This window comes from Agelaius tricolor, unplaced genomic scaffold (assembly GCF_023055355.1).
Source record: "Agelaius tricolor isolate 1412-34295 unplaced genomic scaffold, bAgeTri1.0.p SCAF_11, whole genome shotgun sequence".
NCBI lineage: Eukaryota > Metazoa > Chordata > Aves > Passeriformes > Icteridae > Agelaius > Agelaius tricolor.
Genome location: NW_027269271.1, coordinates 13,056,467 through 13,077,864, shown reverse-complemented (window position 1 = coordinate 13,077,864; position 21,398 = coordinate 13,056,467). Strand labels below are relative to the sequence as shown.

Here is a 21,398-nt window from a genome sequence, read left to right as displayed (position 1 = left end):
GTTAAAAAAAATGACTGAAAATTTTTTCCTAAGTGCTAGACTCACAGAAAACAAATGCTCATGAATTAATTCCTCATTGGTGAGATTGTGCAATGTGGTTTGAAAGACACAGAGGAAAACAATAAAAAACATAAGTCACACCACTTTCCTCGTATACAATTACATCTAAATATGATACATCAGAATTCCTTTACGTGGAAGTTCCCTAACAATGTGAGGATTTAGGATTACATAAATCACAACACTCGGTGCTATCATTACACAACAGAATAGACCTGCAAAGCTGATTATACTGCATAACCAGATGGTAAACAACAGTTGTCATTGTACTAAGAATTACATCTCTGTAATCAATAATAGGAAGGAGGAACAGTTGGCCAACTTGTTTCCTATTATGTTCACTTAGGCAACGTCTAGATCAATAAAGAGCATTAAGCCTCATACCAACTGTAGACAATGCCTGCTCAACATGCCTATCATATGGCAGCAATGGGTCCAGCTGTACTTCAAAATAATTGTAAATGGATAATAATTCTAATCTAACATTAAAAAGAAGCGATGATTCAAACAGCAGAGAGGTGCAGGACTTCTCTAGTATATGAGAGAAGACAGACCTATGATGCCAGTTTTGTACAAGTCAAAATCAGCTTATTTTGTTAACCCACTCCATAAGTACATTTCACTACAGTCTGTCTGAAGGATGTGGCACATTTTAAATGGATGAAAGAAAAAAAGCAACCAAGCATGATATCACTGGCTTACATATAGACTCAGTAATTGTGTGGGTGTAGTAAGCTGTTCACAAAATTGAAAACTAAACTTGTGTATCGCTCTAGGCCAATATGGCAATTAATTACAAGCAAATTTTTAGTTCATCCATTTTAAACTATCTAAACAAACAATAAATCAACCCGTTCGGCTACATTCACATATTACTTAAAGATCTGTAACATAAATCTGAAAATTTTAGTAATCCTATTAAGGCCACTAATTTTAGCTTCCTGATTTTAAAATTTTTCTTATACTCCACACTTCCATAATGCACCAAATTAAAGCTTTCTCCTATCATGTTATTAACAAAGATACAAATTTCAGTTTATTCCTAGGCAGTCCTTCAATTTCAGTATGACAAAGCATGGAACCATGAGCTCTTACCTATTCCAATAAAGACTGCTTTATAGCCATCTTCTTTCAGGGTATGCAGTGTCATTCCATCCACTGCAAGGCCTTTCCTAAAAATTATCTGAAACAATTAAAAATGGTTCGGTAAAAATTGCAATTACAATGAAGCAGCACATTCTACATGGTAAACTAACAAAGGTTTTCAAAATTATGCATGACATAAGTTTTGATTTAGACTTGCAATTGTTAATTCTAATTTAGACAAGAAACCGTGTCCATAGTGCAGTAATGATGTTCATTTATTGAAAGAAATAACTCCCAGCAATCAAAACACACCTATAATCTACACTTGTTTCTTATCAATTGCTTTTTGCTTCCAGAAGCAAAAGCTGCAATTTTTTTTCTGGAGCTATTCTCCACCACTAATCCTGCTCTGAGCAGCCACTGCCCAGGCTGAGCACCTAGAGGAGCTGTAAGTGTGAGACAAGGAATGGGGCTCTCTGTGTGCTCAGGAAACCAAGGATGGCAGTGCCTGTGCAGAGGTCATGCAACTGGAGATACACACACCTTTTGTTCATCACTCCTAACCCCAAGGCCTTTGAGCACAAAAAGCATGTGTGATTCCTCTTCTGATATTTCATACTTCTTGACATTGGAATGTGTGTTTTTATCTCCACATCTTAGATTCTCTGAACCTGAATGTTTTCCCTCAGGTTTTTTTATATCACATGTGATTTTACTTCACAAAATGCAGTGCTGTTGTTACTGTAAGCTCTCTACTTTGTGATCTTAACAGTTTAGCCTTCAAGTCACTGTGTATCTTGTTTGTTATTCAATCTGCCTATATTTTATTTAGTATACTTTTCAGGTCGGTGGGGAAAAAAGGCAGAGGTAAAATAAAATTTACACTACTTAAAACACTGACTTACTTTGTCTTTGGAGATTTAGTATAAATTTTATCAGAGGTGAAAAGTCATGTACTATTGCAATCCTTATAAGAATACAGACTCCATCCTCACTTGCAACAAAAGACATTCCATAAATTGTCATTACATTTTTTTTATCCTGTTGTGTATATGTGTCATGAAAACCTAATGGAGGAATTTAAATAGCAATACTATTTTATGTAAGGATTCATAATACTTCTAGGGCCTAGCTCTGTAATCCTTATCCAGCTGACTAATTCTTACTAATTTCAGTGGAATTACTTGAATAAACAGCACTACTGAGCATTTACACAACACAGCACTTTCCACCACAGATTTGAAATGCTTTAAGTAAACACCAGAAAATATTTCCAGCTTATAGAGGCATAAAGCTAAGGTACTTATTTAACCAACTTGCCAAAGGGTCAATTGCAAACCAGTGGCAGAGCTTTGAAACAAATTTACATTGAGATTCTCTGCTGCACTCCAGAAGCACAGAGGACTTGCAGGTCAGGATGACATGGTGGCTCTATCAGTCCATTCTGGAGACCTTGTCATAACACAGAGGCCCTGGGAACTGAGGCTGGCAGAGGAGTCCCAGGAGTCTATGCCCAGCAGTTTTGTCTAAAGGTGTCTCAGTGCTCTGTTTAACAGCATCCCTAACTAAACCACCATTCTGTCAGTCTTTTTGAGGGTTGCAAAGGGAACTTTAAAGTAGAAAAACAGACCTGTAGCACTTAAAACCTTATCTTGCATCTTACTAGCATTTAAAAAAAAAAACAGGCAGGACAATGTTTTCACTCAGGTCTTATGACCAAAGTCTACTGCTTTTACAAAAAGAATCAACATGAAAGAATTTAATCCAAGAATTTCTTGCTTCACAGAAGGCTTCAGTAGTGTGTTAAACATAAAGTATCTCTCCTGGTACTCAAAAATTTGATCCAGTGGTACATTTGTAACTTCTATTAAAATGTGCAACAATTTTAAATACTATCTAAATCGTCAGCTCAAGTCCTAAATTACAATAAATCGCTGTTCCCATTATCTATAAACAACACACAGAATATTTAACAGAATAATGCATAACTATTGCTTTCCAAGAAGTTGAATAGATTGTTATTGTTTGTAACAGATGATCATGTTAACACTTTAATTTGATGCATTTTATTATAAGATTAACTTGGATGCAAGACTATATGATAACCCATTAGGAAAAAAAATTCAGGGAGAAGGAACAAAAGAAGTATCAAATATGAAAGGTTTAAGTAGTGCCAAACTTGCATGAAAAAAACTTGATTGAAAAAAATCAAATCATTCCAATAGCTACATTGAACCCCTAAAGCAATTTAGGAATTTGTTTCTTACAGACAATTAATCACATGCAGGCATTCCAGATGAGAACTATTGATTGCCCTTTTCCAAACTAGTGGCATTCAGACAGGAGACAGACAAATGCCCTGAGCAAGAGGAAGCATCTTCCTGCCTCTGTCTAGCATAGCTTTTAATCGTTCTTTACTAATGTGCATGACATTTTGCTGTTAATCTTTGGCAGAGTTCTTGTTCTTTTTTTTTTTTTTTTTGAGCTATACATAGGCAGGACATATTTTTCATTACCTTCACTCCAAGATCCTTCATAAGCTCGGCTTCAAAATTCACTACATCATATGGCAAACGGAACTGGGGGATTTCAGAAGTACTAAAACAAAAAAAAATGCTTGTAACTATTAGGAAAATATTAGTTTAAAATTTATTATTATTTGCTAAAATACTTATGATATACCTTAGTTAATTTTGACATATGAGAACGGAAACACGCTGAAGTGTGACTCTTGACTTTTTTTAATTTTTAGAGCAACAAAAAAAGCATTATTCATCCAATGCTAAAAATATAGGCCAGAAAGGCAGTACCTTGAGGCCAACACTGCCCACTCTTGTAGGTGACTAATTAACATATGTTATGTTTGAATTCTAAAGGACTTCAGCTCCATTCCTTTTGTTCACCAGAATACATTAACACTAAGCTTAGGATACCCATTTAAAAAAAGACCTCAAGGCTACTGAAAGCAAAGTGACATAGCAATCTTTCATTAAGCTATCTAATACTACAGTATCAAATTTCCCATACAATTTTTTAAAAGTGGTACATATGCTATTTTGAGCTAGGGTATTTAAAACTGTACCTCCATTTCTACTTCATAAATTTTAAATTATTTTTCAGGATGGACAAACATTTTATCAGTTGTTGATTTCGTGTCTGTTTTTTGACATAATGTTTATTAACCGGCATTTTTTCCTCCTGGGGAAGATTAAGAATGACATCTTCAAGTTCCCAGAATCACAGAAGGGAAAAACTGCAGTGCCAGTATAGAATCTCAGTTTATATCTACTGATACAGATCTAAAATAAATATATATTTATCTCCAGTGGAATTACATCTATATAGACCAGTTCTAAATTCCTACTGTAAAACATGTTGCAGATAAACAGTGAAGTTATATTTTAGATACTTTTGTTCAATGAAGATAAAAACCTAAATATGCAGAAAAGTAAAGGCTTCTCCCCAGATACTTCTAAGCTTCAAACGGTCTAATCTGTTTTCAAATTAATGAATCTGTAATATCCATAACAAAGCAGAGGCACAAGAGATTCACTCCAGCTTATTTTACATATTGATATTGACCACACATCTTTAGCATCTAACTTTGACAGGCCAGAAGAGTTTTATTTCTTTTAAGCTGCATCAACTTCAATTATATTGATAAGAAACTGGTGTTCTTCCTTATTTCTAATACTGCCGTTTTTACACCTTTCTTGACCAGTGTGCAATGAGAAGTGTTGTAAATATCAGATATAATGAATGTGTCAATACAACTTTCACAGGTCATGCTAAATAAAGGTGTCTGAGGCAGAAAGTAATGTATCAATATGATTCTGCAACAGAGATTCAATAAAGAAATCTAATCAAAAAAGAGGAAAGTTCTATTTTCCAGGCCACCTATGAAGTCTCCACAACATGCTCCCAGAACACCACTGGCTGTTACATCACTGTTGGAATTTGTAAACACTTTTTTTTTTTGCTCTTATTAAACACTTCGTTTTATGCTGTGAGGTATACCCACATGCATGCACATTAACTATGAAAATAGGCTTTTTATGAAAGTCACCTATACATCAATAATTTTGATGCAATTTCTTTCAGCAGCAGCAGGTCTCTGACTCTGCAATGGAGAGACAGAGGGGAAAAGGAAATGGGGTAAAGATGGAGGAGGGATGCAGTGGATGCAAAGTGTCCCACAAATTCACCTCAAATTTGACCCAAGTCAGAGGTGCTTGGTGTTTCTCAGAGACCTCAAATTACTGCTGCTCAAGGGACAACTCTTTGGCCTAGGGAGAGAAATACTTTGATACATTATAAAGCAGTGGCGCAGATAGGAGCAAAAGTGGTAAAGCTTGTTTATGGTCTCTAAGCAAGAGCATGGTGTGCTCATGCCTACTCTACTATAAAGCATAAATTTTACACAATCGGTGAAATGTAGGAAAACCCACCCATAAATATGAAAAATCCAGACACGTTCAGAGAATCATGGATTTATGTTATATTTAAATATCCCACCACAGGAATTGCAATCACTACACACCTTTCTAGTGTCACAATATTATGAAAATTAGCTATGATGCAAGAAACATCCTAATTAAAAACAACTGGAAAAAACTTTAGGAAGGCAAAAACACTGCCATTATAAACAGCTGATTCCAAACACAAAATTGATTTGGTCTTCTTAGCAATTTGCAATACTTTATGAAGCCTTGAAAACACGCTCATCAATAACCTAAATTTGTTAAAAGACGTGTTGCAAAGACTTAGAAATGCAATAATGGATGACTGCTGCCACAGGCCAGCCCCCCTTCTGTTTCAAGATTAAAGTAAGGACAAAAGGAATTGATGCCCTTAAACAACACATGAGCATTTCTACAGTGAATGGAAGTCAAATTTGACCTTGATTAATACATGTTAAGACTCAAAAGAAAGAAATACATTTAAAAATACACTCCTCAACCATTAAGGATACTAAGAGAACAGGCAAAACTCTGTGTAAGGCTTTTTGCATTAGGAGAAACAACAGGCAAAACATTATTTTAAATTCAAGTTAAACCACAAAGAACTTAAGACCACACTGCTTAAAATACACAAGCACATACTAAGCAACTGTAGCATTGTACTACAGCACTGAAGCAGCTGCAGGAAGTCCTGCATTGTATTGCCAAGTCCAGCCTGAGTCCAACCTGTCACCAAAAAGAGCGTTTTTGTTAAAAACCTCTTACTAATTCTGACTGCTTTACAGTAACAAAACTGATTTTAATCTGGCATTTATGACAACATGTGCCACTGAACAGGTAAATAGGTATTTCACATACTAAATTTGCAATCCTCTATGGTAAATAGTTCAAGTGAAACAGCTTCACAGTTAAATGCCTATGGATTAACACCTTGGTAATTAGGTAGAACAATTCTGAACCTCACTGGGAAAAACGCAAGTAATCGGTTCAACTTCTCCAGAACTGATTCTCTTTCTTGCAGAGCACTGAATAAGTATTTGACATTATGACATTATGGATCAATTTCATTAACCGCGTCAACTCTATTGATCTCAGTGATGCTGCGTTAAGAAATGTAAGTGCATCACCCTTCTTTCTCTCTCTGTTTCATTATATTTTTTAAACACATTGTGTGAGTGCATTTTGTACTCTTGCACATCTTACATTGCAGAATTTAATTTTGATTTTGAATGGCTTGGTATCCACTATTAGTGCCTGAATTATCTCATACACAGGGATTCCAACAAACCTACTAGATTTGATCACAGCCATTACTGCAGTGGCAAAAATTAATTTTCTAGTGTAGAGGACTGACAACATGCAAATACTAGCCAAGGGTTTACCACAGAGGAAAACTGCAAACGTACCTTCTTTTATGTATTTGTAACTTTTTGAAGGTTGACTTGCAGGGTTTATTTCACCCATATGGTATGGTCTGCTAAAGCAGATCCACTGATGGCTGATTGCCACTGTCACCTTTATTTACACAAGGTAGTCCAGGAAAGCATGCTAAAACAAAAACTCTCCATGAAATTACTATCTAAAGCATTTGAAACATTCTTTCACTAGGGCTACAGGGACTTAATCTTGTTTTAAGGATAAGGGAAAATGGTTCCTGACATGATTTTCTAATACGTTAATTTGATCATAACAATTGCACCCTAGAATTTAACAAGTCATATGAAGAGACTATAGGAGATAGCCACTAGATTTTCAGTTAAAGCTTGCCTTTAACTGTACCTCTTTTAACATGAATGATCAATTATTTAATTAAAAGGTGACTTTTACAGATCTGAAATCTTCTGTTCTCTTCCTATGCTAAAAGTCAAGTGATCATATATAAACTATGTATGTACAACAGTTTTTGCTATGCTTTCTACAATAATTGCAAACAGTGCTTTGTTATCATTGTTTTATTACCTTAAGCCCCCAAGGTACTCCTGCTTTTCAAATATGGTGATGTTTGAATAGCCTAGTCGAGCCAAAAAGGAAGCACAACTTAAACTTGCAGGTCCTGCACCAATAAGAGCTATCTTCACCTGATATGCTTCAGGCATATCTTCTAGAGGAGGTAAGGAAGGGTTTCTGATCTGAGGAATATTCATGGCTTTGAAAACCTGAAAAGCAACACAATCAACAGGTTAAACACATTCCCTCTTTAAATTTTATTATGACTGACATGATGGAAGCTTCTGCTAGTGCTGTCACATAGCTGATATATTATAGCAAACTCACAACATTATAGAGGTTTCCAAGTGACATGATCTGTGCATTTGTGAGGGATGTTGTATTAGCAGGGTTTGGTCCTTCTATCGGTCTTTTTGTTTTAAAAAGCTCTGAAGTCAGGTTTTTCACTACTGTAAATTTTACAGAGCAGACAGATCCAGACTACCAGTGACAGAATAGCAATGCAAAGTCAGCCAGATGGTAGAGAATCTCTGCAATGCCAAAAAATTTCCCTGCAAACAAATTATTCTTACTAGTAGAAAAATACCTCCGCAAGTAATGCAAAGGATTATAGTGCCAGTAAGTAAAGTGCTTCTTCAAGAGACAACCTGCATGATCCTGGAAAAATCACTTATAGCTTGAATTTTAGAGGTGGTAGGTGACAAATTTCAGGTGGGTTTGAAATGTTTTTTAGGAACTACACTTAGTCTTCAGTGCTATATTTTCATTGTTAACCTATGCTTTGGATGCCTCCTCTTGGACAATTTTTATAGGACTTGATTTCCATTTCTTACTTATTTAATTTGTTGACCACTTTTTACTTGAGTTTCCAAAAACTGTAGACACATGTGAAAGTTAGACTGTTCTCCCTAAGCCCCAATTATTCATTCACCTGCATAATGGTGGTGATCTGCTCCAATCTGTCCTGACTACTAAAAATACTTAGGAACAATCTCTGCCCACTGTTTTGTATTTCTATAGAACCCAATGCAATGGGCGGCTAACCTGGTTGTAATGTCACACAATTTTTCAGATTTGCATTAAATCAATTCTATACTCAGACATAAGGGTAAGAGGTGAAGGCAGAAATATTCTGTATTGCCCAAGCAAGATTTCACTCTCCTCTGCACTTACAGAAATTGTAGAGAAAGGATTGAGCCTCTATCTTGTATGATCTACGAAACGAAAAAGAACAGACGCACAGCCTTAGAGGCCACTAAACATCAGAAGCATGGAAGAGCACAGGTACATCTTCTTTTTACTTTAGGCATTAGGAGGAAATATCTTAAACCCAAGCAGAACATATTTGTAGCAGAAAAAATAATTCAAGAATGCATTGCATGGGGATTCTCAGTCATATCACAAATACTGTCAATGTATAATCTCAAAAACTACCAGAAGACCACACTGCTCCCCACCTATTTCAATGCAGAGCTGTGCTCCCTAAGTACTAGCTAGTCCTCTAAAATACATACACTGACATTCGTCTTAATAAATAGCATATTTAAACTATTTAGAAGCTTACCAACTGATTTTACTTTCCTTAGAACTCAAGAAGCAAAGGGTTTTCAAGTTAAACTTCGGCAATTCCACTCATGATTAGAATTTTTCATTTATATTTTGAATCAATGTTCATTTTCTTCATATGCACTTGAGCACTCATGGTAGGTAAACCAATGATTAGTTCCTTCCCTCTCTAAAATTTCTGTGTCAAACTCCCCCAGTCTTTGTAAATTGACACAGCGGTTTAACAAACTGCATGAAGCAAGAGACAGATAATTGTTTTAAAGAAAGAATCATTTAAACCTGAAAATTCATACAATATGGGAATGTTTAATGTAGTTATTAATGGATTTCACAGGCTGAAAAGCTCATATTGTACTGTGAAACTAGATTATGATAACCCTAATGCAATGATATTTCTAAAATGTCTGCTTTGTTATATTCATAAGAAATTGCTTGAATTATAGCAAATTTTCATTAGACTCATATAGTTGTTTAAAAAGGCTATTCTGTAACAAAAATTATATAACTTGCATATTTAATGTGCATATTGAACACTCTGAATATGCATATGCTTAACAAATTTACTACTAAATTTACTTTATTGTTAACATAACTATTTTTATATGTATTATTGAATAGTCATACCTATCTAATAAATGTTACACTGAAGTTCCACACTACTGTGGCGCAGTGTTAAGCTTCAGAAACCAAGCACTCATGCAGAAAATCCTCGGAGTTCAGGCTGAATGGTCAACTTTAATTCTGCCTATTTGCAAACAGGGTAAAACTGTCTTTAGGCAGCTCAGCCAGCTTGTGTGGCAGTATCTTGCCATCTGGAATTCAGTGGCAGTTTTGCATATTAAGGCTGGCAGGGTAACTGTGTGAAAATAGCAAACTGCTTTAATGCATTTCAAAGGATTTTTATTCACCTCATGGTGAAGTTTCCCTATACTGTAAGTTACTTAATTAAATATCACTGAATTCCTCTGTATAAATCCTTTGGTGGCCATAGATGAGCAACTGGCAAGCAAGTGTTCAGTGGCACATTACATTCAACTGTCCTTTCTGCTTCTAATCTCTTCAGACTATGTTCAGCATGCAGGTAAAATTTAATACTATTACCCTTCTCTCCACTTTTCCTTCAAAAACATGATTTCTTTCTTGCTGGGTGTTTGGATGGAGTTTTTCCTTTGTTTTGCAGGGCTTTTTAACCAAGACCCATTCAGGAAAATGAGACCAAATGATGAATTTTGAAGCAGAGTGTCTCAGTGAAAAGCCTCAGTCATCATCCTCATGTCTGTCTTTCCTTCTGGCTCTCTCATACACAGATTAATAACAGACATTAATAACATTAGGCATTTATTCTTAAACTTTTTATCAAATATTACACAATTATCATTACTTCACTGTCTAGGGCCTATTCAAATTAAATCCACATTGATTCTGTCCACTTCTTATGCCTCATGTCCATTAGAGTGCTCCAAGAGGATATCCCAGTTTATAAAACATGGAGACTTAGTCCAAAAGTGAGTTCCAATTTGACCAAACCAAAACAGGCAATCTATTCTGCTAAGTTCCAACAACTGAAAAAATGCTCTCTTGAATCACACATTTGTAACATATTATAGTTGTCCTATTTTCATCACTTTACTGTGTAAAGGTGTGAGTGCACTTGCTCAATGCTCTCTACAGCATGGTTCTCTACAGTATGAAATCCAACAGTTTGTTGCATTCCCTATTGTAAATAAAACATCCTTTCACTGCAAAAGGGTCATGTTCCAAAATATTCAACAAAGAGAAAAATTCCAAAATATATAAAAATAATGCACAACATGAGTTTATACTCAGGTTCCACAACACGCCCCGCTTGAGCCAACAACAGTGGTTTCAATTGTTGAGCAACTGATTCCAGTTTAAATTTCCTGGAAAGTCTTAGCCAAATCATTTTAGCTGCTTTTGAAAATGCAGATAGGGAAAAGCTTATTGTTAGCCTCATGTAGTAAAATTCTGGTTCTTTTCTTCACTGCACCACTCTTGTATTAGAATGTTTTGATGCAAAGATGTGACATTCGGCAAAGAGTAGCAGGTGACTCAGAGAAATGTATTTTGCTAATCAGATGAAAATAATTTTAAGGCAAAGTAAGCATGACTTACATGAGTACAAAACATTTTAAACCATTAAAACAGGCTAGAACTGATATTCAGAATTTTTACCTCAAATTCTATACAATTTAAAGTAAATAAAATACCTAATTTCAATCAGTGTGGCACTTAGAGCTACGGTTTAGTTTACAAGGTGTTGTTTGGTCAAAGGTTGGACTTGATGATCTCGGAGATCTCTTCCAAACTTAATGATTCCATGATCCCTGGCAGTGTTCAAGGCCAGGTTGGAGGGGTCTTTGAGCAACATCATCTAGTGGAAGGAGTCCTTGCCCAAGGCAGGGGAGTTGGAACTAGATAATCTTTAAGCTCCCTTCCAACACAAGCCATTCTTCTATTCCGTGATTGCTTAAAATTATTTTTAGACGATTACAATGTACAACAAAACAGTAAATAGATTGAAAGATCAATCTCAGTGTTAAAATGTGAAAAACTTTTGCCTAATCCTGCAAAATGAGACTATCAAAACATACTTTGCATATCCAAGATACACAGAGAAGGACGCATTTCAGGACACACAGAAGGACAACTTAACCTTTTAGTAATACAAGTTTTGACTTGATAACTAAATTTTCTATATTCTTCACATATAATGCTTGGTTCCATGCTTAAAAGACTCTAGAAATAAGTTTATCAGTAAGGCTTACAGTTAAACATCCTTCACTAAGGCAGTGAGATACCGGTTACTGACACAGACATTAGAACCTAGCTGGGATTAATTTTAGAGTGAAATGTATCAGTATACACTGAATTGTTATCACATTTTACTAGTGCACAGACACTAGAATAAAGGCAATGAAATCAGGAACATTTAGGAACTTGTTTTACTAGTTTCACACTTTCCCACTGGTTTCCATGGATATTTTTCTGTAGGCTGGTTTACATTAATATGGGGCAGTTGAATATTTAAAGAAGAAAATCATATTCTGCACATATTTTAATGCAAAATAAAGCAAATTGCATGCACAGTAACATTCCTGAAGCTGTCAAATTACATGATCACCCAATTAATTCCATTTAATTGCAGTGGATATCATAGGATGCTACATGAAGAGTTTTTTCCACAGACACATGCTAGTTATGAAACGCTCGTGATCTTCCCTCCACAATTTAAGAGTTAAAGTTGCAATATTTCAAAATTCTATGGAAATAGGTGAGTGCTTACAAAACTAGGCCCCAAAACATCTTATTAAAGACTTTTAAAACCTCCAGTATTCTAGTCCTAAGATACCCCATGGATCTAGGACATTGCAGAGTCCAAATCTCAACATTTCATGAATCTCACCACTAAATGGACTTAGCAACATTCATGCAAATGCATTAAAAACCAAAAAAAATGCTTAACATCTGTAAAACAAGCTGTAGGGAAGTTTATATAACTTGCCAAAATATCAGGAAATCTTTCAGCATTGGCCAGAGAAATCAGAAGTCCTCAGACTCATCCCCTGAACTATTGTAGAAAGCTACACCACTCCCTTCAGACAAGCCTGAAATTTTATTTATTATTATCATGGATTTTAACATGACTTAAAGATATAATTATCTAAAGATGTCTTAAAATTTTAATGCTGACAAATAAAGGGCTTTTTCTATTTGTCCTGCTGTCTTAGCTCCCCAGAACAACCCTCCTCTTGCAGATGCAGCTCATGTATCCATGCCTGTGATGATGCCCAGTCTGGCACCTCAAGGCCGTCCTACTGCAGAAGTGGCAGCCCCATGAGAGCCACCTTCTCCTCACAGCTGCACTACAGACTGATCAGAGCTGTCAATTTGCAACTCAAAGAGGAGCCTAAGCCCAAGGGCACAGTGTGCCACTCCATGGCAATCCCTCAGGTAAGACATTTCTTCCTTGATTGTGGTGGGCTGAGGGAGAAGGGAGGTTCAGCACTCAGGTCCCTCACCAGAACACTCCTTCCAGCACAGGTACTCTGCTGAGCTGCCCCTAGGTGAGCAGCAGGTAAGCTCACACAATCCCTCTTTTTCAGAAAAAACACGTATCTAATTTCCTTTTCCAATTCCTTTCTGCAGCAGCAGCAGTCAGACTGTATCTGCAAAGAGGAACAAATCACCAGAACTGTAACTGGCACAAGAGCCACAGTACTAAATGATCTAGTGTTTATATCTAGCATGCAGAGATGAAAATATTACATTTTCTATTTAGCTTGGGCTGCACCATTCAGAATGATTAAACAGAAACAGAAAAGAACCTTTATATTCAATAAAGTCTATCCAAAACCATAATAATTTGAGGGTTTCTTACTAATACGACAGCAGATAAGGTAATAGACCTCGTTTCTTTTCACTACGAGCTTGCAAACTTGTACTTGAGTAACCAGTGATTTTAGTTCATTTTGGGACTCACAGCCATATATCTCATGCTTATATGTACTGTCACTGCAATCTCAGTATATTTTCACTGAACTTGTGTTCAAAAAAGGGATGTTGCCTGATTCTGGAGTACTTGGGCAAAGGAGACAGATAAAGGCATTAATATAATTTTGACCTGTGCAAGTAGCAGGTGTAACCTGAGCTTGACACTCGTCATTTATAATAGTGAGATTTACTCCATGTTATTCTCTAGATGCAACAGTTACCATGGTAACTGCATCCCAGTACACACATTCCCCATCACAAATACAAACGGACATTTCCCTTTTCCCCCTTAAACATTTAATTGTCAAAATCCACATTTTCTCAGGCTGGATTACCATTCACTTTGAGAATGAGCCAAACATAGTTACAAAACTATGAAAGGGCAGAAGGGAAACGCAGGCAGCATAAGGTGCCATTTTTTTTTACTGTTCTACCGTATGCAAGACAAATATTTTACAATTAGGGAGGTTTATCTGCAGTATGAACAGATGATCAGTCATTGTTCAGAAGCACAAACAGGCACATGTCATACCCATATATTTTCCATTTTAAATCCATATTCCTGCTTTACTGCAATTTTATCTATTATCTCAGCTAGCAGTTGTGCCCTTTTATTATTGCTCACTCTCATAATGCATCAAGTGTATGATCCTCAGACTAATTCTGAGGGAAAAAAAAGCCTAAAACTGGCTTCATGCACAATGGAGTTTTCAGTAAATAAGCCCCTGTGGGACAAATATTACACCATGCATGAGAATCACCATGCAGCTCTCATTAAGACTAACACATGTTGCATGCCTAAATTACACAATTTGCTAAGTTACTTGTACAGGTAGAGCTGTGAACACGCTATCTGGGCCAATTCTTGTACGAACAGTAGCACCTTACAATTTTCTTCAATATTATAATCTATATTTTTATAATGATTTTTACTTGGAAGCACTCATACCATTATTTTTTTGCAACTATACCTACTTTCACAGCAAAATTTAACTGAAAAGTAAAAAAGTACTAATTGCAAAAGTGTCTGCCTATTATTACTAATTGAGAGTGCTACAATACATACAAATTCTGTGTTGAACAGCAGTAAACCTAAAGGTTATTAACAACAATTTTTTTTCTTTTACATTTTTTATATATTAAATGTATAAAAACATAGATACTATGAAAATACTAAAGATAATAACATTTTTTGAAACGTTCTTTTTGTTGGACTGCCATATAGAACTATATAACAATTTTATTCTGTTAGAGCTCCTGGAACTAACATAATTTTAAACAAACTTGAAACATTGAAAACTATTCATCCTCTGCAGTTTTCATATCCATCATTATGCTATCACTGGGGTTTTTTTAATAGAGTTCTGAACATTTCTGAAGAAAAATGGCAGATATTTAGCATTATCTACCAAGTCATAATTCCTCTCTATTAATCATACAATAAGACCTAAAAGAAGACACAAATCAAATTATAACAGATATTACTTTCATTTGGTTCCTAAACAGTAATATTTCACTATTGTATTTATGATCTACTTGCCAACTGTTTAATCTTTTTTGTTTGGTCGGTTGGTTTCGGGTTTCTATCTTTGGTTTTGTGGGGAGGTTAAGGAAAGAAGTAGTCTTCTGCTTTGCAACAAATACTAGCTTTTTACATATACAGAATAAAGGCCACTAGAAGAAAAGCTAATAAAAGTGTTTCTTCACTGATAAAGCCCAACTATAAAACATACACACAGAACTAACACAGTTCCGTGTCTCTAGTCTCATCCTGTAAATGAGAACTTGGAACACACTTGTGTGTTCAAATCTCAAGAAAAATGAAGTGGATAACTACTTAAATGACAGAGAGGAGAGAAGATTCAGCAACAGCTAGCAGAAAAGTTTATCAGGCACTCCAGAAGATTTACAAGTCTCCTGGAGAGAAGAAAAGAGGGATACAAACAGGTAAAAGGAGAACAGCAGCAGCAGGTAGTAATATTTGCTCATCAAATCATGACCCACAGCCATTGAGAAGAAAGTGTGAAGTCTATGCTTGACACTAGAGGAAAATACTGGTCTCAAACTTCCAGATTGATTTGCATTTCTATTTTGGTCTGTTCTACAAAGTTGTTTTTTTCCCAGGCTTTGCAAAGTTGACTGGAACTTCATTGTATGTTTGTAAATAAGATCAGCCAAATGGCTCATGATACAGAATAGGGACACGCACATTTGTTAAGGACTGTATAGAAATGTACAATCCTAACACGTGAACATGCTGGTTTTAATATAGCCATAACTCCCTCACTTTTACAGAGGCCAAAATAATCACTTTTACAAAATTTTGCTTCAGACAGATCAAATGAGGTAGCATCTTACACCTTAAGTGAGGTAAAAATTCTCCATGCCCTCAAAAGAAATTAACAAACGAGTAGTTGCCTCTTTCTTCAGACAGAAATTGGAGCATTAAAACTATATAATCCCAAGCAATGCACAAGAAGCTCAACAAAAACCCATGCAAAGAATTTCTAATGTGAAGCAGCAAGTAACAACCTTTGCTTCAGTAGCCAAAACATGCACCTACCTTTATGAACTAGTAAATTTACACATATACACTGTGAATCTTACCTATATAAATAGATACACATGGACATGTATTTTAGGTCAACCTTAAACTATGTATTTACTTAGGTCTGGAAAATAAATAAAGTAAACACATTAAGAAGAAAAAATCACCTGAAGTTTATCCTTTGTCTCAAAGCCAGCACAAACACACATTAATTCTGCTACAGAATCTATCCTATGCCAAGAACAGTTCTACATCTCCTTAATATGCATTTACAGATACAGCTGCACTTGATCTTTTCCCCTATGCAGCCTACAATGGAGCAACATCCACAATTTCACCTGAAATAAAGTTTTCATTATAAAAGAAATTGTCTCAACTACCAGTATGTCTAAAGAACCATCTTGTTCACAAATAATGTTCCTTATGTTCCTATAATGTACTGCATTATGAAAGTATTTCTAAGCATTTGAGTGTGCTGTAAGAAAAAGGATAACTATTAAAGCTTTCTATGCTTTAATTTTATTAGTATCAACTTTTCTTGAAGAAAATCATTACCAGAGGTAACCACAGGCAATACTCAATAGTACATACAAAGAATTTAGGACATTTGTAAGTCCTACCTCAGTAGCAAACTGCTGCAATCCACCAATATTAATTGGTCCTTCCTCAGTGGCATACAAGTTGCAGCCACCAACACAGAGATCCGACGTTGGACACACCATTCCGCATGTCAGGCCAAGCGGATTGTCAGAAAGAATCATTTTGGCAGCACCATAGTAATTCTGAAGGAAAAAGAGAAAGGAAGAAGAAATAAAAACAACAGTCACATACCAATGAAGCAAAAATTCAAACCTTCAAGACAGAATTTTGTAACAAAATAATATATAAGCATATGTGTTAAATAACACTGACATTACTGAAACGTACTAACATGTTATGCAAAATCCCATCAAAGATACTGAGAAGAAAGTCAGCAAAAACTGTGGATTATGCAAAGGTAAACTGTTGCTTTTTAGCTTGCAAAATGGTGAAAAGCATCTTCAGTCTGAGGTGGTTGTAGGATTTTTAGTAGCTTAACAAATCTAACTTCAAACATTACAACTGCTGCATTATGTACTTGAAAATATTCTCTCCATTTCTAGGTCAATTGGGCAGTAGCTGAGTTGCAACCCTTGTTACAGGACGACCAGAAAGTGCCGGTTATATTACCAGTTCTTTACAGCTCAGGAATGAAAATCTTATTTTACACATCTGTGCACACCATCTCTGTTGATATTCCTGTCCTTCACACCAGACCAGTAGTGCCAATTTTCCCAGACACATGATGAGAAGACTTCCCATGTAGCCACCTGCAGATATTGCAGTACTGAATTCTTTTTGATCTTTTTTTTCCTCAACACATACTGATCAGGGCAAACACTTACTCTCCTGTTTCCTTAAATCATAAACCAGGGAACTAATTAAAGATGTTACCTACAATTCACAACTTCAAAGATTCTCAATATTCAGTGGGCTTCTTCAGAAAAGGAATAGTCACCAGCTATATGAGAACTAGCAAGGATTCTTTCCAAACTAAAACTCTAAGGAATGGACTTTAGCAAGTTCCCAGTGTCTGATGCCATGAGTAAACAAGCTCTGGTGTTTTTTTCAGCTAGATAATTGTCTTAAGAAGAAGAATCAGAGGAAATGCCAGGAGTGACCTGAAGTGTCATTTAAAGGGAGAGAACTACTGTTGGCAGTTCTGCACCTACATTTATGAAATCACATTGTATCCTTTGCCACAAAGAGTAAGAATCCACTGAGGAATAAAAAGACCAGTGTCAAGATCTGACAATTTAACCAACAATGGGTAACAAGAATTTGGTTTGGGAGGTTCAAATTCACTACAGGCATATTATTAGACTGAGCATGCAATTCTCTAAAAGTTAAATCAGATCATACAGACACAAACAAATTTCTAAGAAAATGCCAACATTCAAGAAATGTATTTATAAACATAACTGGACTCCTTGCTTACAGCTGCTGGTCTGCTAAGGCAGACCACAAGCCTCTCTCATTCATCTGGAAACACAAACCAGCTGCCTAGACAGCATTAAATCCCATTGAAATTCTAATCCTGGCTGAACAGGCAACACCTTTATACAACCGTTCTGAAGAACCTTCGGTCATTTCCCCTATGGTGATTAGTGAGACATTTTATTAGCCCTAATTCTCATTTATTCCAATGTAAAGGAGTATTAGTTAAAATGGAATTGTACGTATTAGCAAACAGTTTTGTTCTTCCAGATTATTATACTGTTTTGATATCAGACATTATTAGGGATGCTTAAAAAAACCTGTAAAGAAGAAAAAGCCTGCAAGCTCAATTTGGCAGCAAATTAAAGAAGTCCAGCTATATTGGAGATGTCACTGACACAAATTTGCAGACAGCAGAGGTGAAAATCAATGGAGGAAACCCACATCTTTCCAAAGCAGCAATGAGACCAGCCTAGTTACCCTGCAGCATCTTAAGTGGCACTAGATGCCTGTTCCTCAGGCAATTACATCTAGCCTTTCCTTTCTTCTACTCTAAAGGAATAATTACAAATTAGTGCTGGTTATTTTTCTCACTAACTCAAAGACAAAATGGTTTTCAATGAACTTTTGTTCTCTTTTATGTTTCACACATATTAGACTTCCAGTTTTCCTTCCTGTGTTGTCCAGTATCATTACATTTATTATCTTCAACTCTGGTTCAATGGAAACAAAGTGCATTTCTATTTAAGCAACCTCATTAAGGACTGTCTACATTTTTCAGCTTTGTAATTAAAATCTATATACAGACCTAGTTATTATGCCTATAAAGCAAAGCTGTTAAATATTCCTTTTTTAAAATTAATTTTCTTGCATCTTTAAGCATATTCTCACACTTGAACTGAGCCAATACAACGTCAACACAGCTGGCACATGTTACTTCTTTTGAAAGCTCAAACCAAACTTTGAGCACAGCTATGCTACAGAAAGGGCACAACTGACTTCAGAGAGAAAGGCCCAGGGTCAGTAGGGGTATAGGACCAAGATCACAGTTTGTTAAGGGGATATCTAAGGAAATCTGTCTCAGAACACCATACCAGAGTTTGGTAAAAAGGAAGCTGGAACTGAAGATTCAATAGGGGTAAGGCCAGCTACTGCTGAACCCTTACTTTGAGAGAAACATGATTGAGTATATGAAGATTGAGACGTGATTTGGAAAGTTTTGAGATATTGCTGTCATGATCATGAGTTCCTGCAGTGGGCACTACTAGTGGTAGCATCAGAAAAAAAAGAACTGCATTCTCTTCAAATAAGAATATCAAAAACTACATAGTACACATTGCCATGCTAAATATTAAGACCTTAAATAAATTGTATCAACCAGTATGTATCTTCTAGTCTTAGCACCTAAAATAATTTTGATGATAAATTAAAAGACAGTCACATCTGAGAACAGCAGGGCAAGGCTTCTGCACTGCTTCACTAGTGTGTTCCAACTGTGCTAACATGGGCACCTCTAGAGATGCAATGGAAGCACAGGTTTGGACTGGACTTGGTTTCATGGTCTGCCAAAACTTAACTCCTCTGTGCTAATTTTACCATAGGTAAACTTACAACATTCTCTCAGAAGAGCCACAGTTCTCTTATTCTCCTTCTACCTTGCTGAAGATCAGTGTCAGCACTGTTGCCATTGCCACTGTTCCTGCTCACTCCCAGTGAAAGGACATTGCCATGTGCTGCCACCACAGCCGCGCGGTGCCTCGAGAGTGAGTCCAGCTGCAAACCGCCTGCCTGCCAGGGCACAGTGCAGTGTGGAGGCTGGGCTCTGGACAGGGCTGCATGGGCCTGAGTTGCTCTGAGTTGCTTCATCTTTTTGTCATTCTATTCTATTCTTTTCTGTCCTATTCTATTATTTATCTTATCCTTACTGTGAAATTATTTAACATACCAAAAAATTAGAAAAATGTTTTACAATACTTGACAAACACTGACAGATAAATTCAGTAAGTCTAGTAAGTTACACTGAGTGGTGTTATGCAAACTGTGTTACAAAACTACAAAGCATGGTAGTACAATAATAAATGAGAGTTTGTAGAATGTGTATATTATCTTAAATGTTTAATTACACCAACATTTTGCTTATGCAACTTTATCCTTTTTAAGCTAAAAGCATGTATTAATGATCATTATATTTATCAGTGACACTAGAAGTAAAATATTCATAGAATATTCCCATTTAAAAAAATATTGATCACTTCATTTTACAAAACTAGTGTGTAGTAGGCTGCATATAAAATAGACATGCAGAGATGCAGATCTGGCAGGCTGGTAACCACGCACATGTTGTACATGAGAAAGGATCATAATTAAAGGGAGACTGGCTTCATTAAAATGACACAGTTGCTTCACTGCATAGAATAATGCAAGCTACCTTAACAGTTTGGAGTAATTTTTGTAGATGTTTAAATAATAAGATGACTCAGTTGGCCAGTTTCTTACAGACGTCACAGAGGAAGCAATCTAAAACAAGAATTCTGAATTTTTTAATGAGATAAATATCTGCTCCTGCCTTTGTTCACAGAATTTTTTCTCCTGTGCATTTCCATGGAAATAAATTAATCTAACTGGATAAGTTGTTTTGTGGTTTCCTACAACAAAATGTCAATAAATACTACATTGCTAACATAGGGAACAAAAAGAAGCCTTAAACAGATATCAATAATCGGAGGAAAACAGGCAGAAGAGGATCTCCACATGTATCATTTGGAAGCATTATATAATTTGCATGCAAATTAGACTGTTTTTTACTTGAAAAAAATCTATTAAAACACATAGGATCAATACTGAGAGACCAGAAGAAATTGTATTTACTATCAGGAAATGCTTATAGCATCCTTTCTTTCAATTCAATTCAAGAGCTTTTTAAATAAATTCATTATGCATCAGGATGTTTTGATATTGCAGTTTTCTAAAAAAAACCCTGAAGAATATGTATTATTATGCTTTATGTAATACAAATTAATACACGGACTTTATCAGAATTTGGAGACAGTGTGAATACTTTAAACGGAAAGAAGAAAACAGTGATTTTATATCTTTTTCATCTAGATTTAAGTTTAACAAAGGGAGACCTAGCAAAATACATGGAAAAATATCACCACCTCTTATTCTAGTTCATGTTCTGTGATGGCTTAAAAATTTACTCA

General features: G+C 35.8%; 1 protein-coding gene and 1 long non-coding RNA gene across 11 annotated transcripts in view; one reads left to right on the top strand and one right to left on the bottom strand.

Annotated features, from left to right (window-relative positions):
• DPYD (dihydropyrimidine dehydrogenase) overlaps nucleotides 1-21,398 on the bottom strand; it is a 331,540-nt gene that overhangs the window by 213,910 nt on the left and 96,232 nt on the right. For all 10 annotated transcript variants that reach the window (XR_011680584.1, XR_011680586.1, XR_011680585.1 and 7 more), the window contains exons 5-8: nucleotides 16,800-16,961; nucleotides 7,566-7,762; nucleotides 3,663-3,744; nucleotides 1,156-1,243 (exon numbers count right to left, since the gene is read on the bottom strand). Coding sequence is in view for 4 of the 10 variants with exons in the window: in XM_071436195.1 (XP_071292296.1) it covers nucleotides 1,156-1,243; nucleotides 3,663-3,744; nucleotides 7,566-7,762; nucleotides 16,800-16,961 (529 nt within the window). In the remaining 6 variants the exon portion in view is untranslated. The remainder of the gene's footprint in view (nucleotides 1-1,155; nucleotides 1,244-3,662; nucleotides 3,745-7,565; nucleotides 7,763-16,799; nucleotides 16,962-21,398) is intronic.
• LOC139594304 (uncharacterized) lies at nucleotides 12,689-19,946 on the top strand. The gene is made up of 3 exons (XR_011680592.1): nucleotides 12,689-13,091; nucleotides 17,831-17,947; nucleotides 19,797-19,946. It is a non-coding gene; the product is annotated as an uncharacterized lncRNA (long non-coding RNA).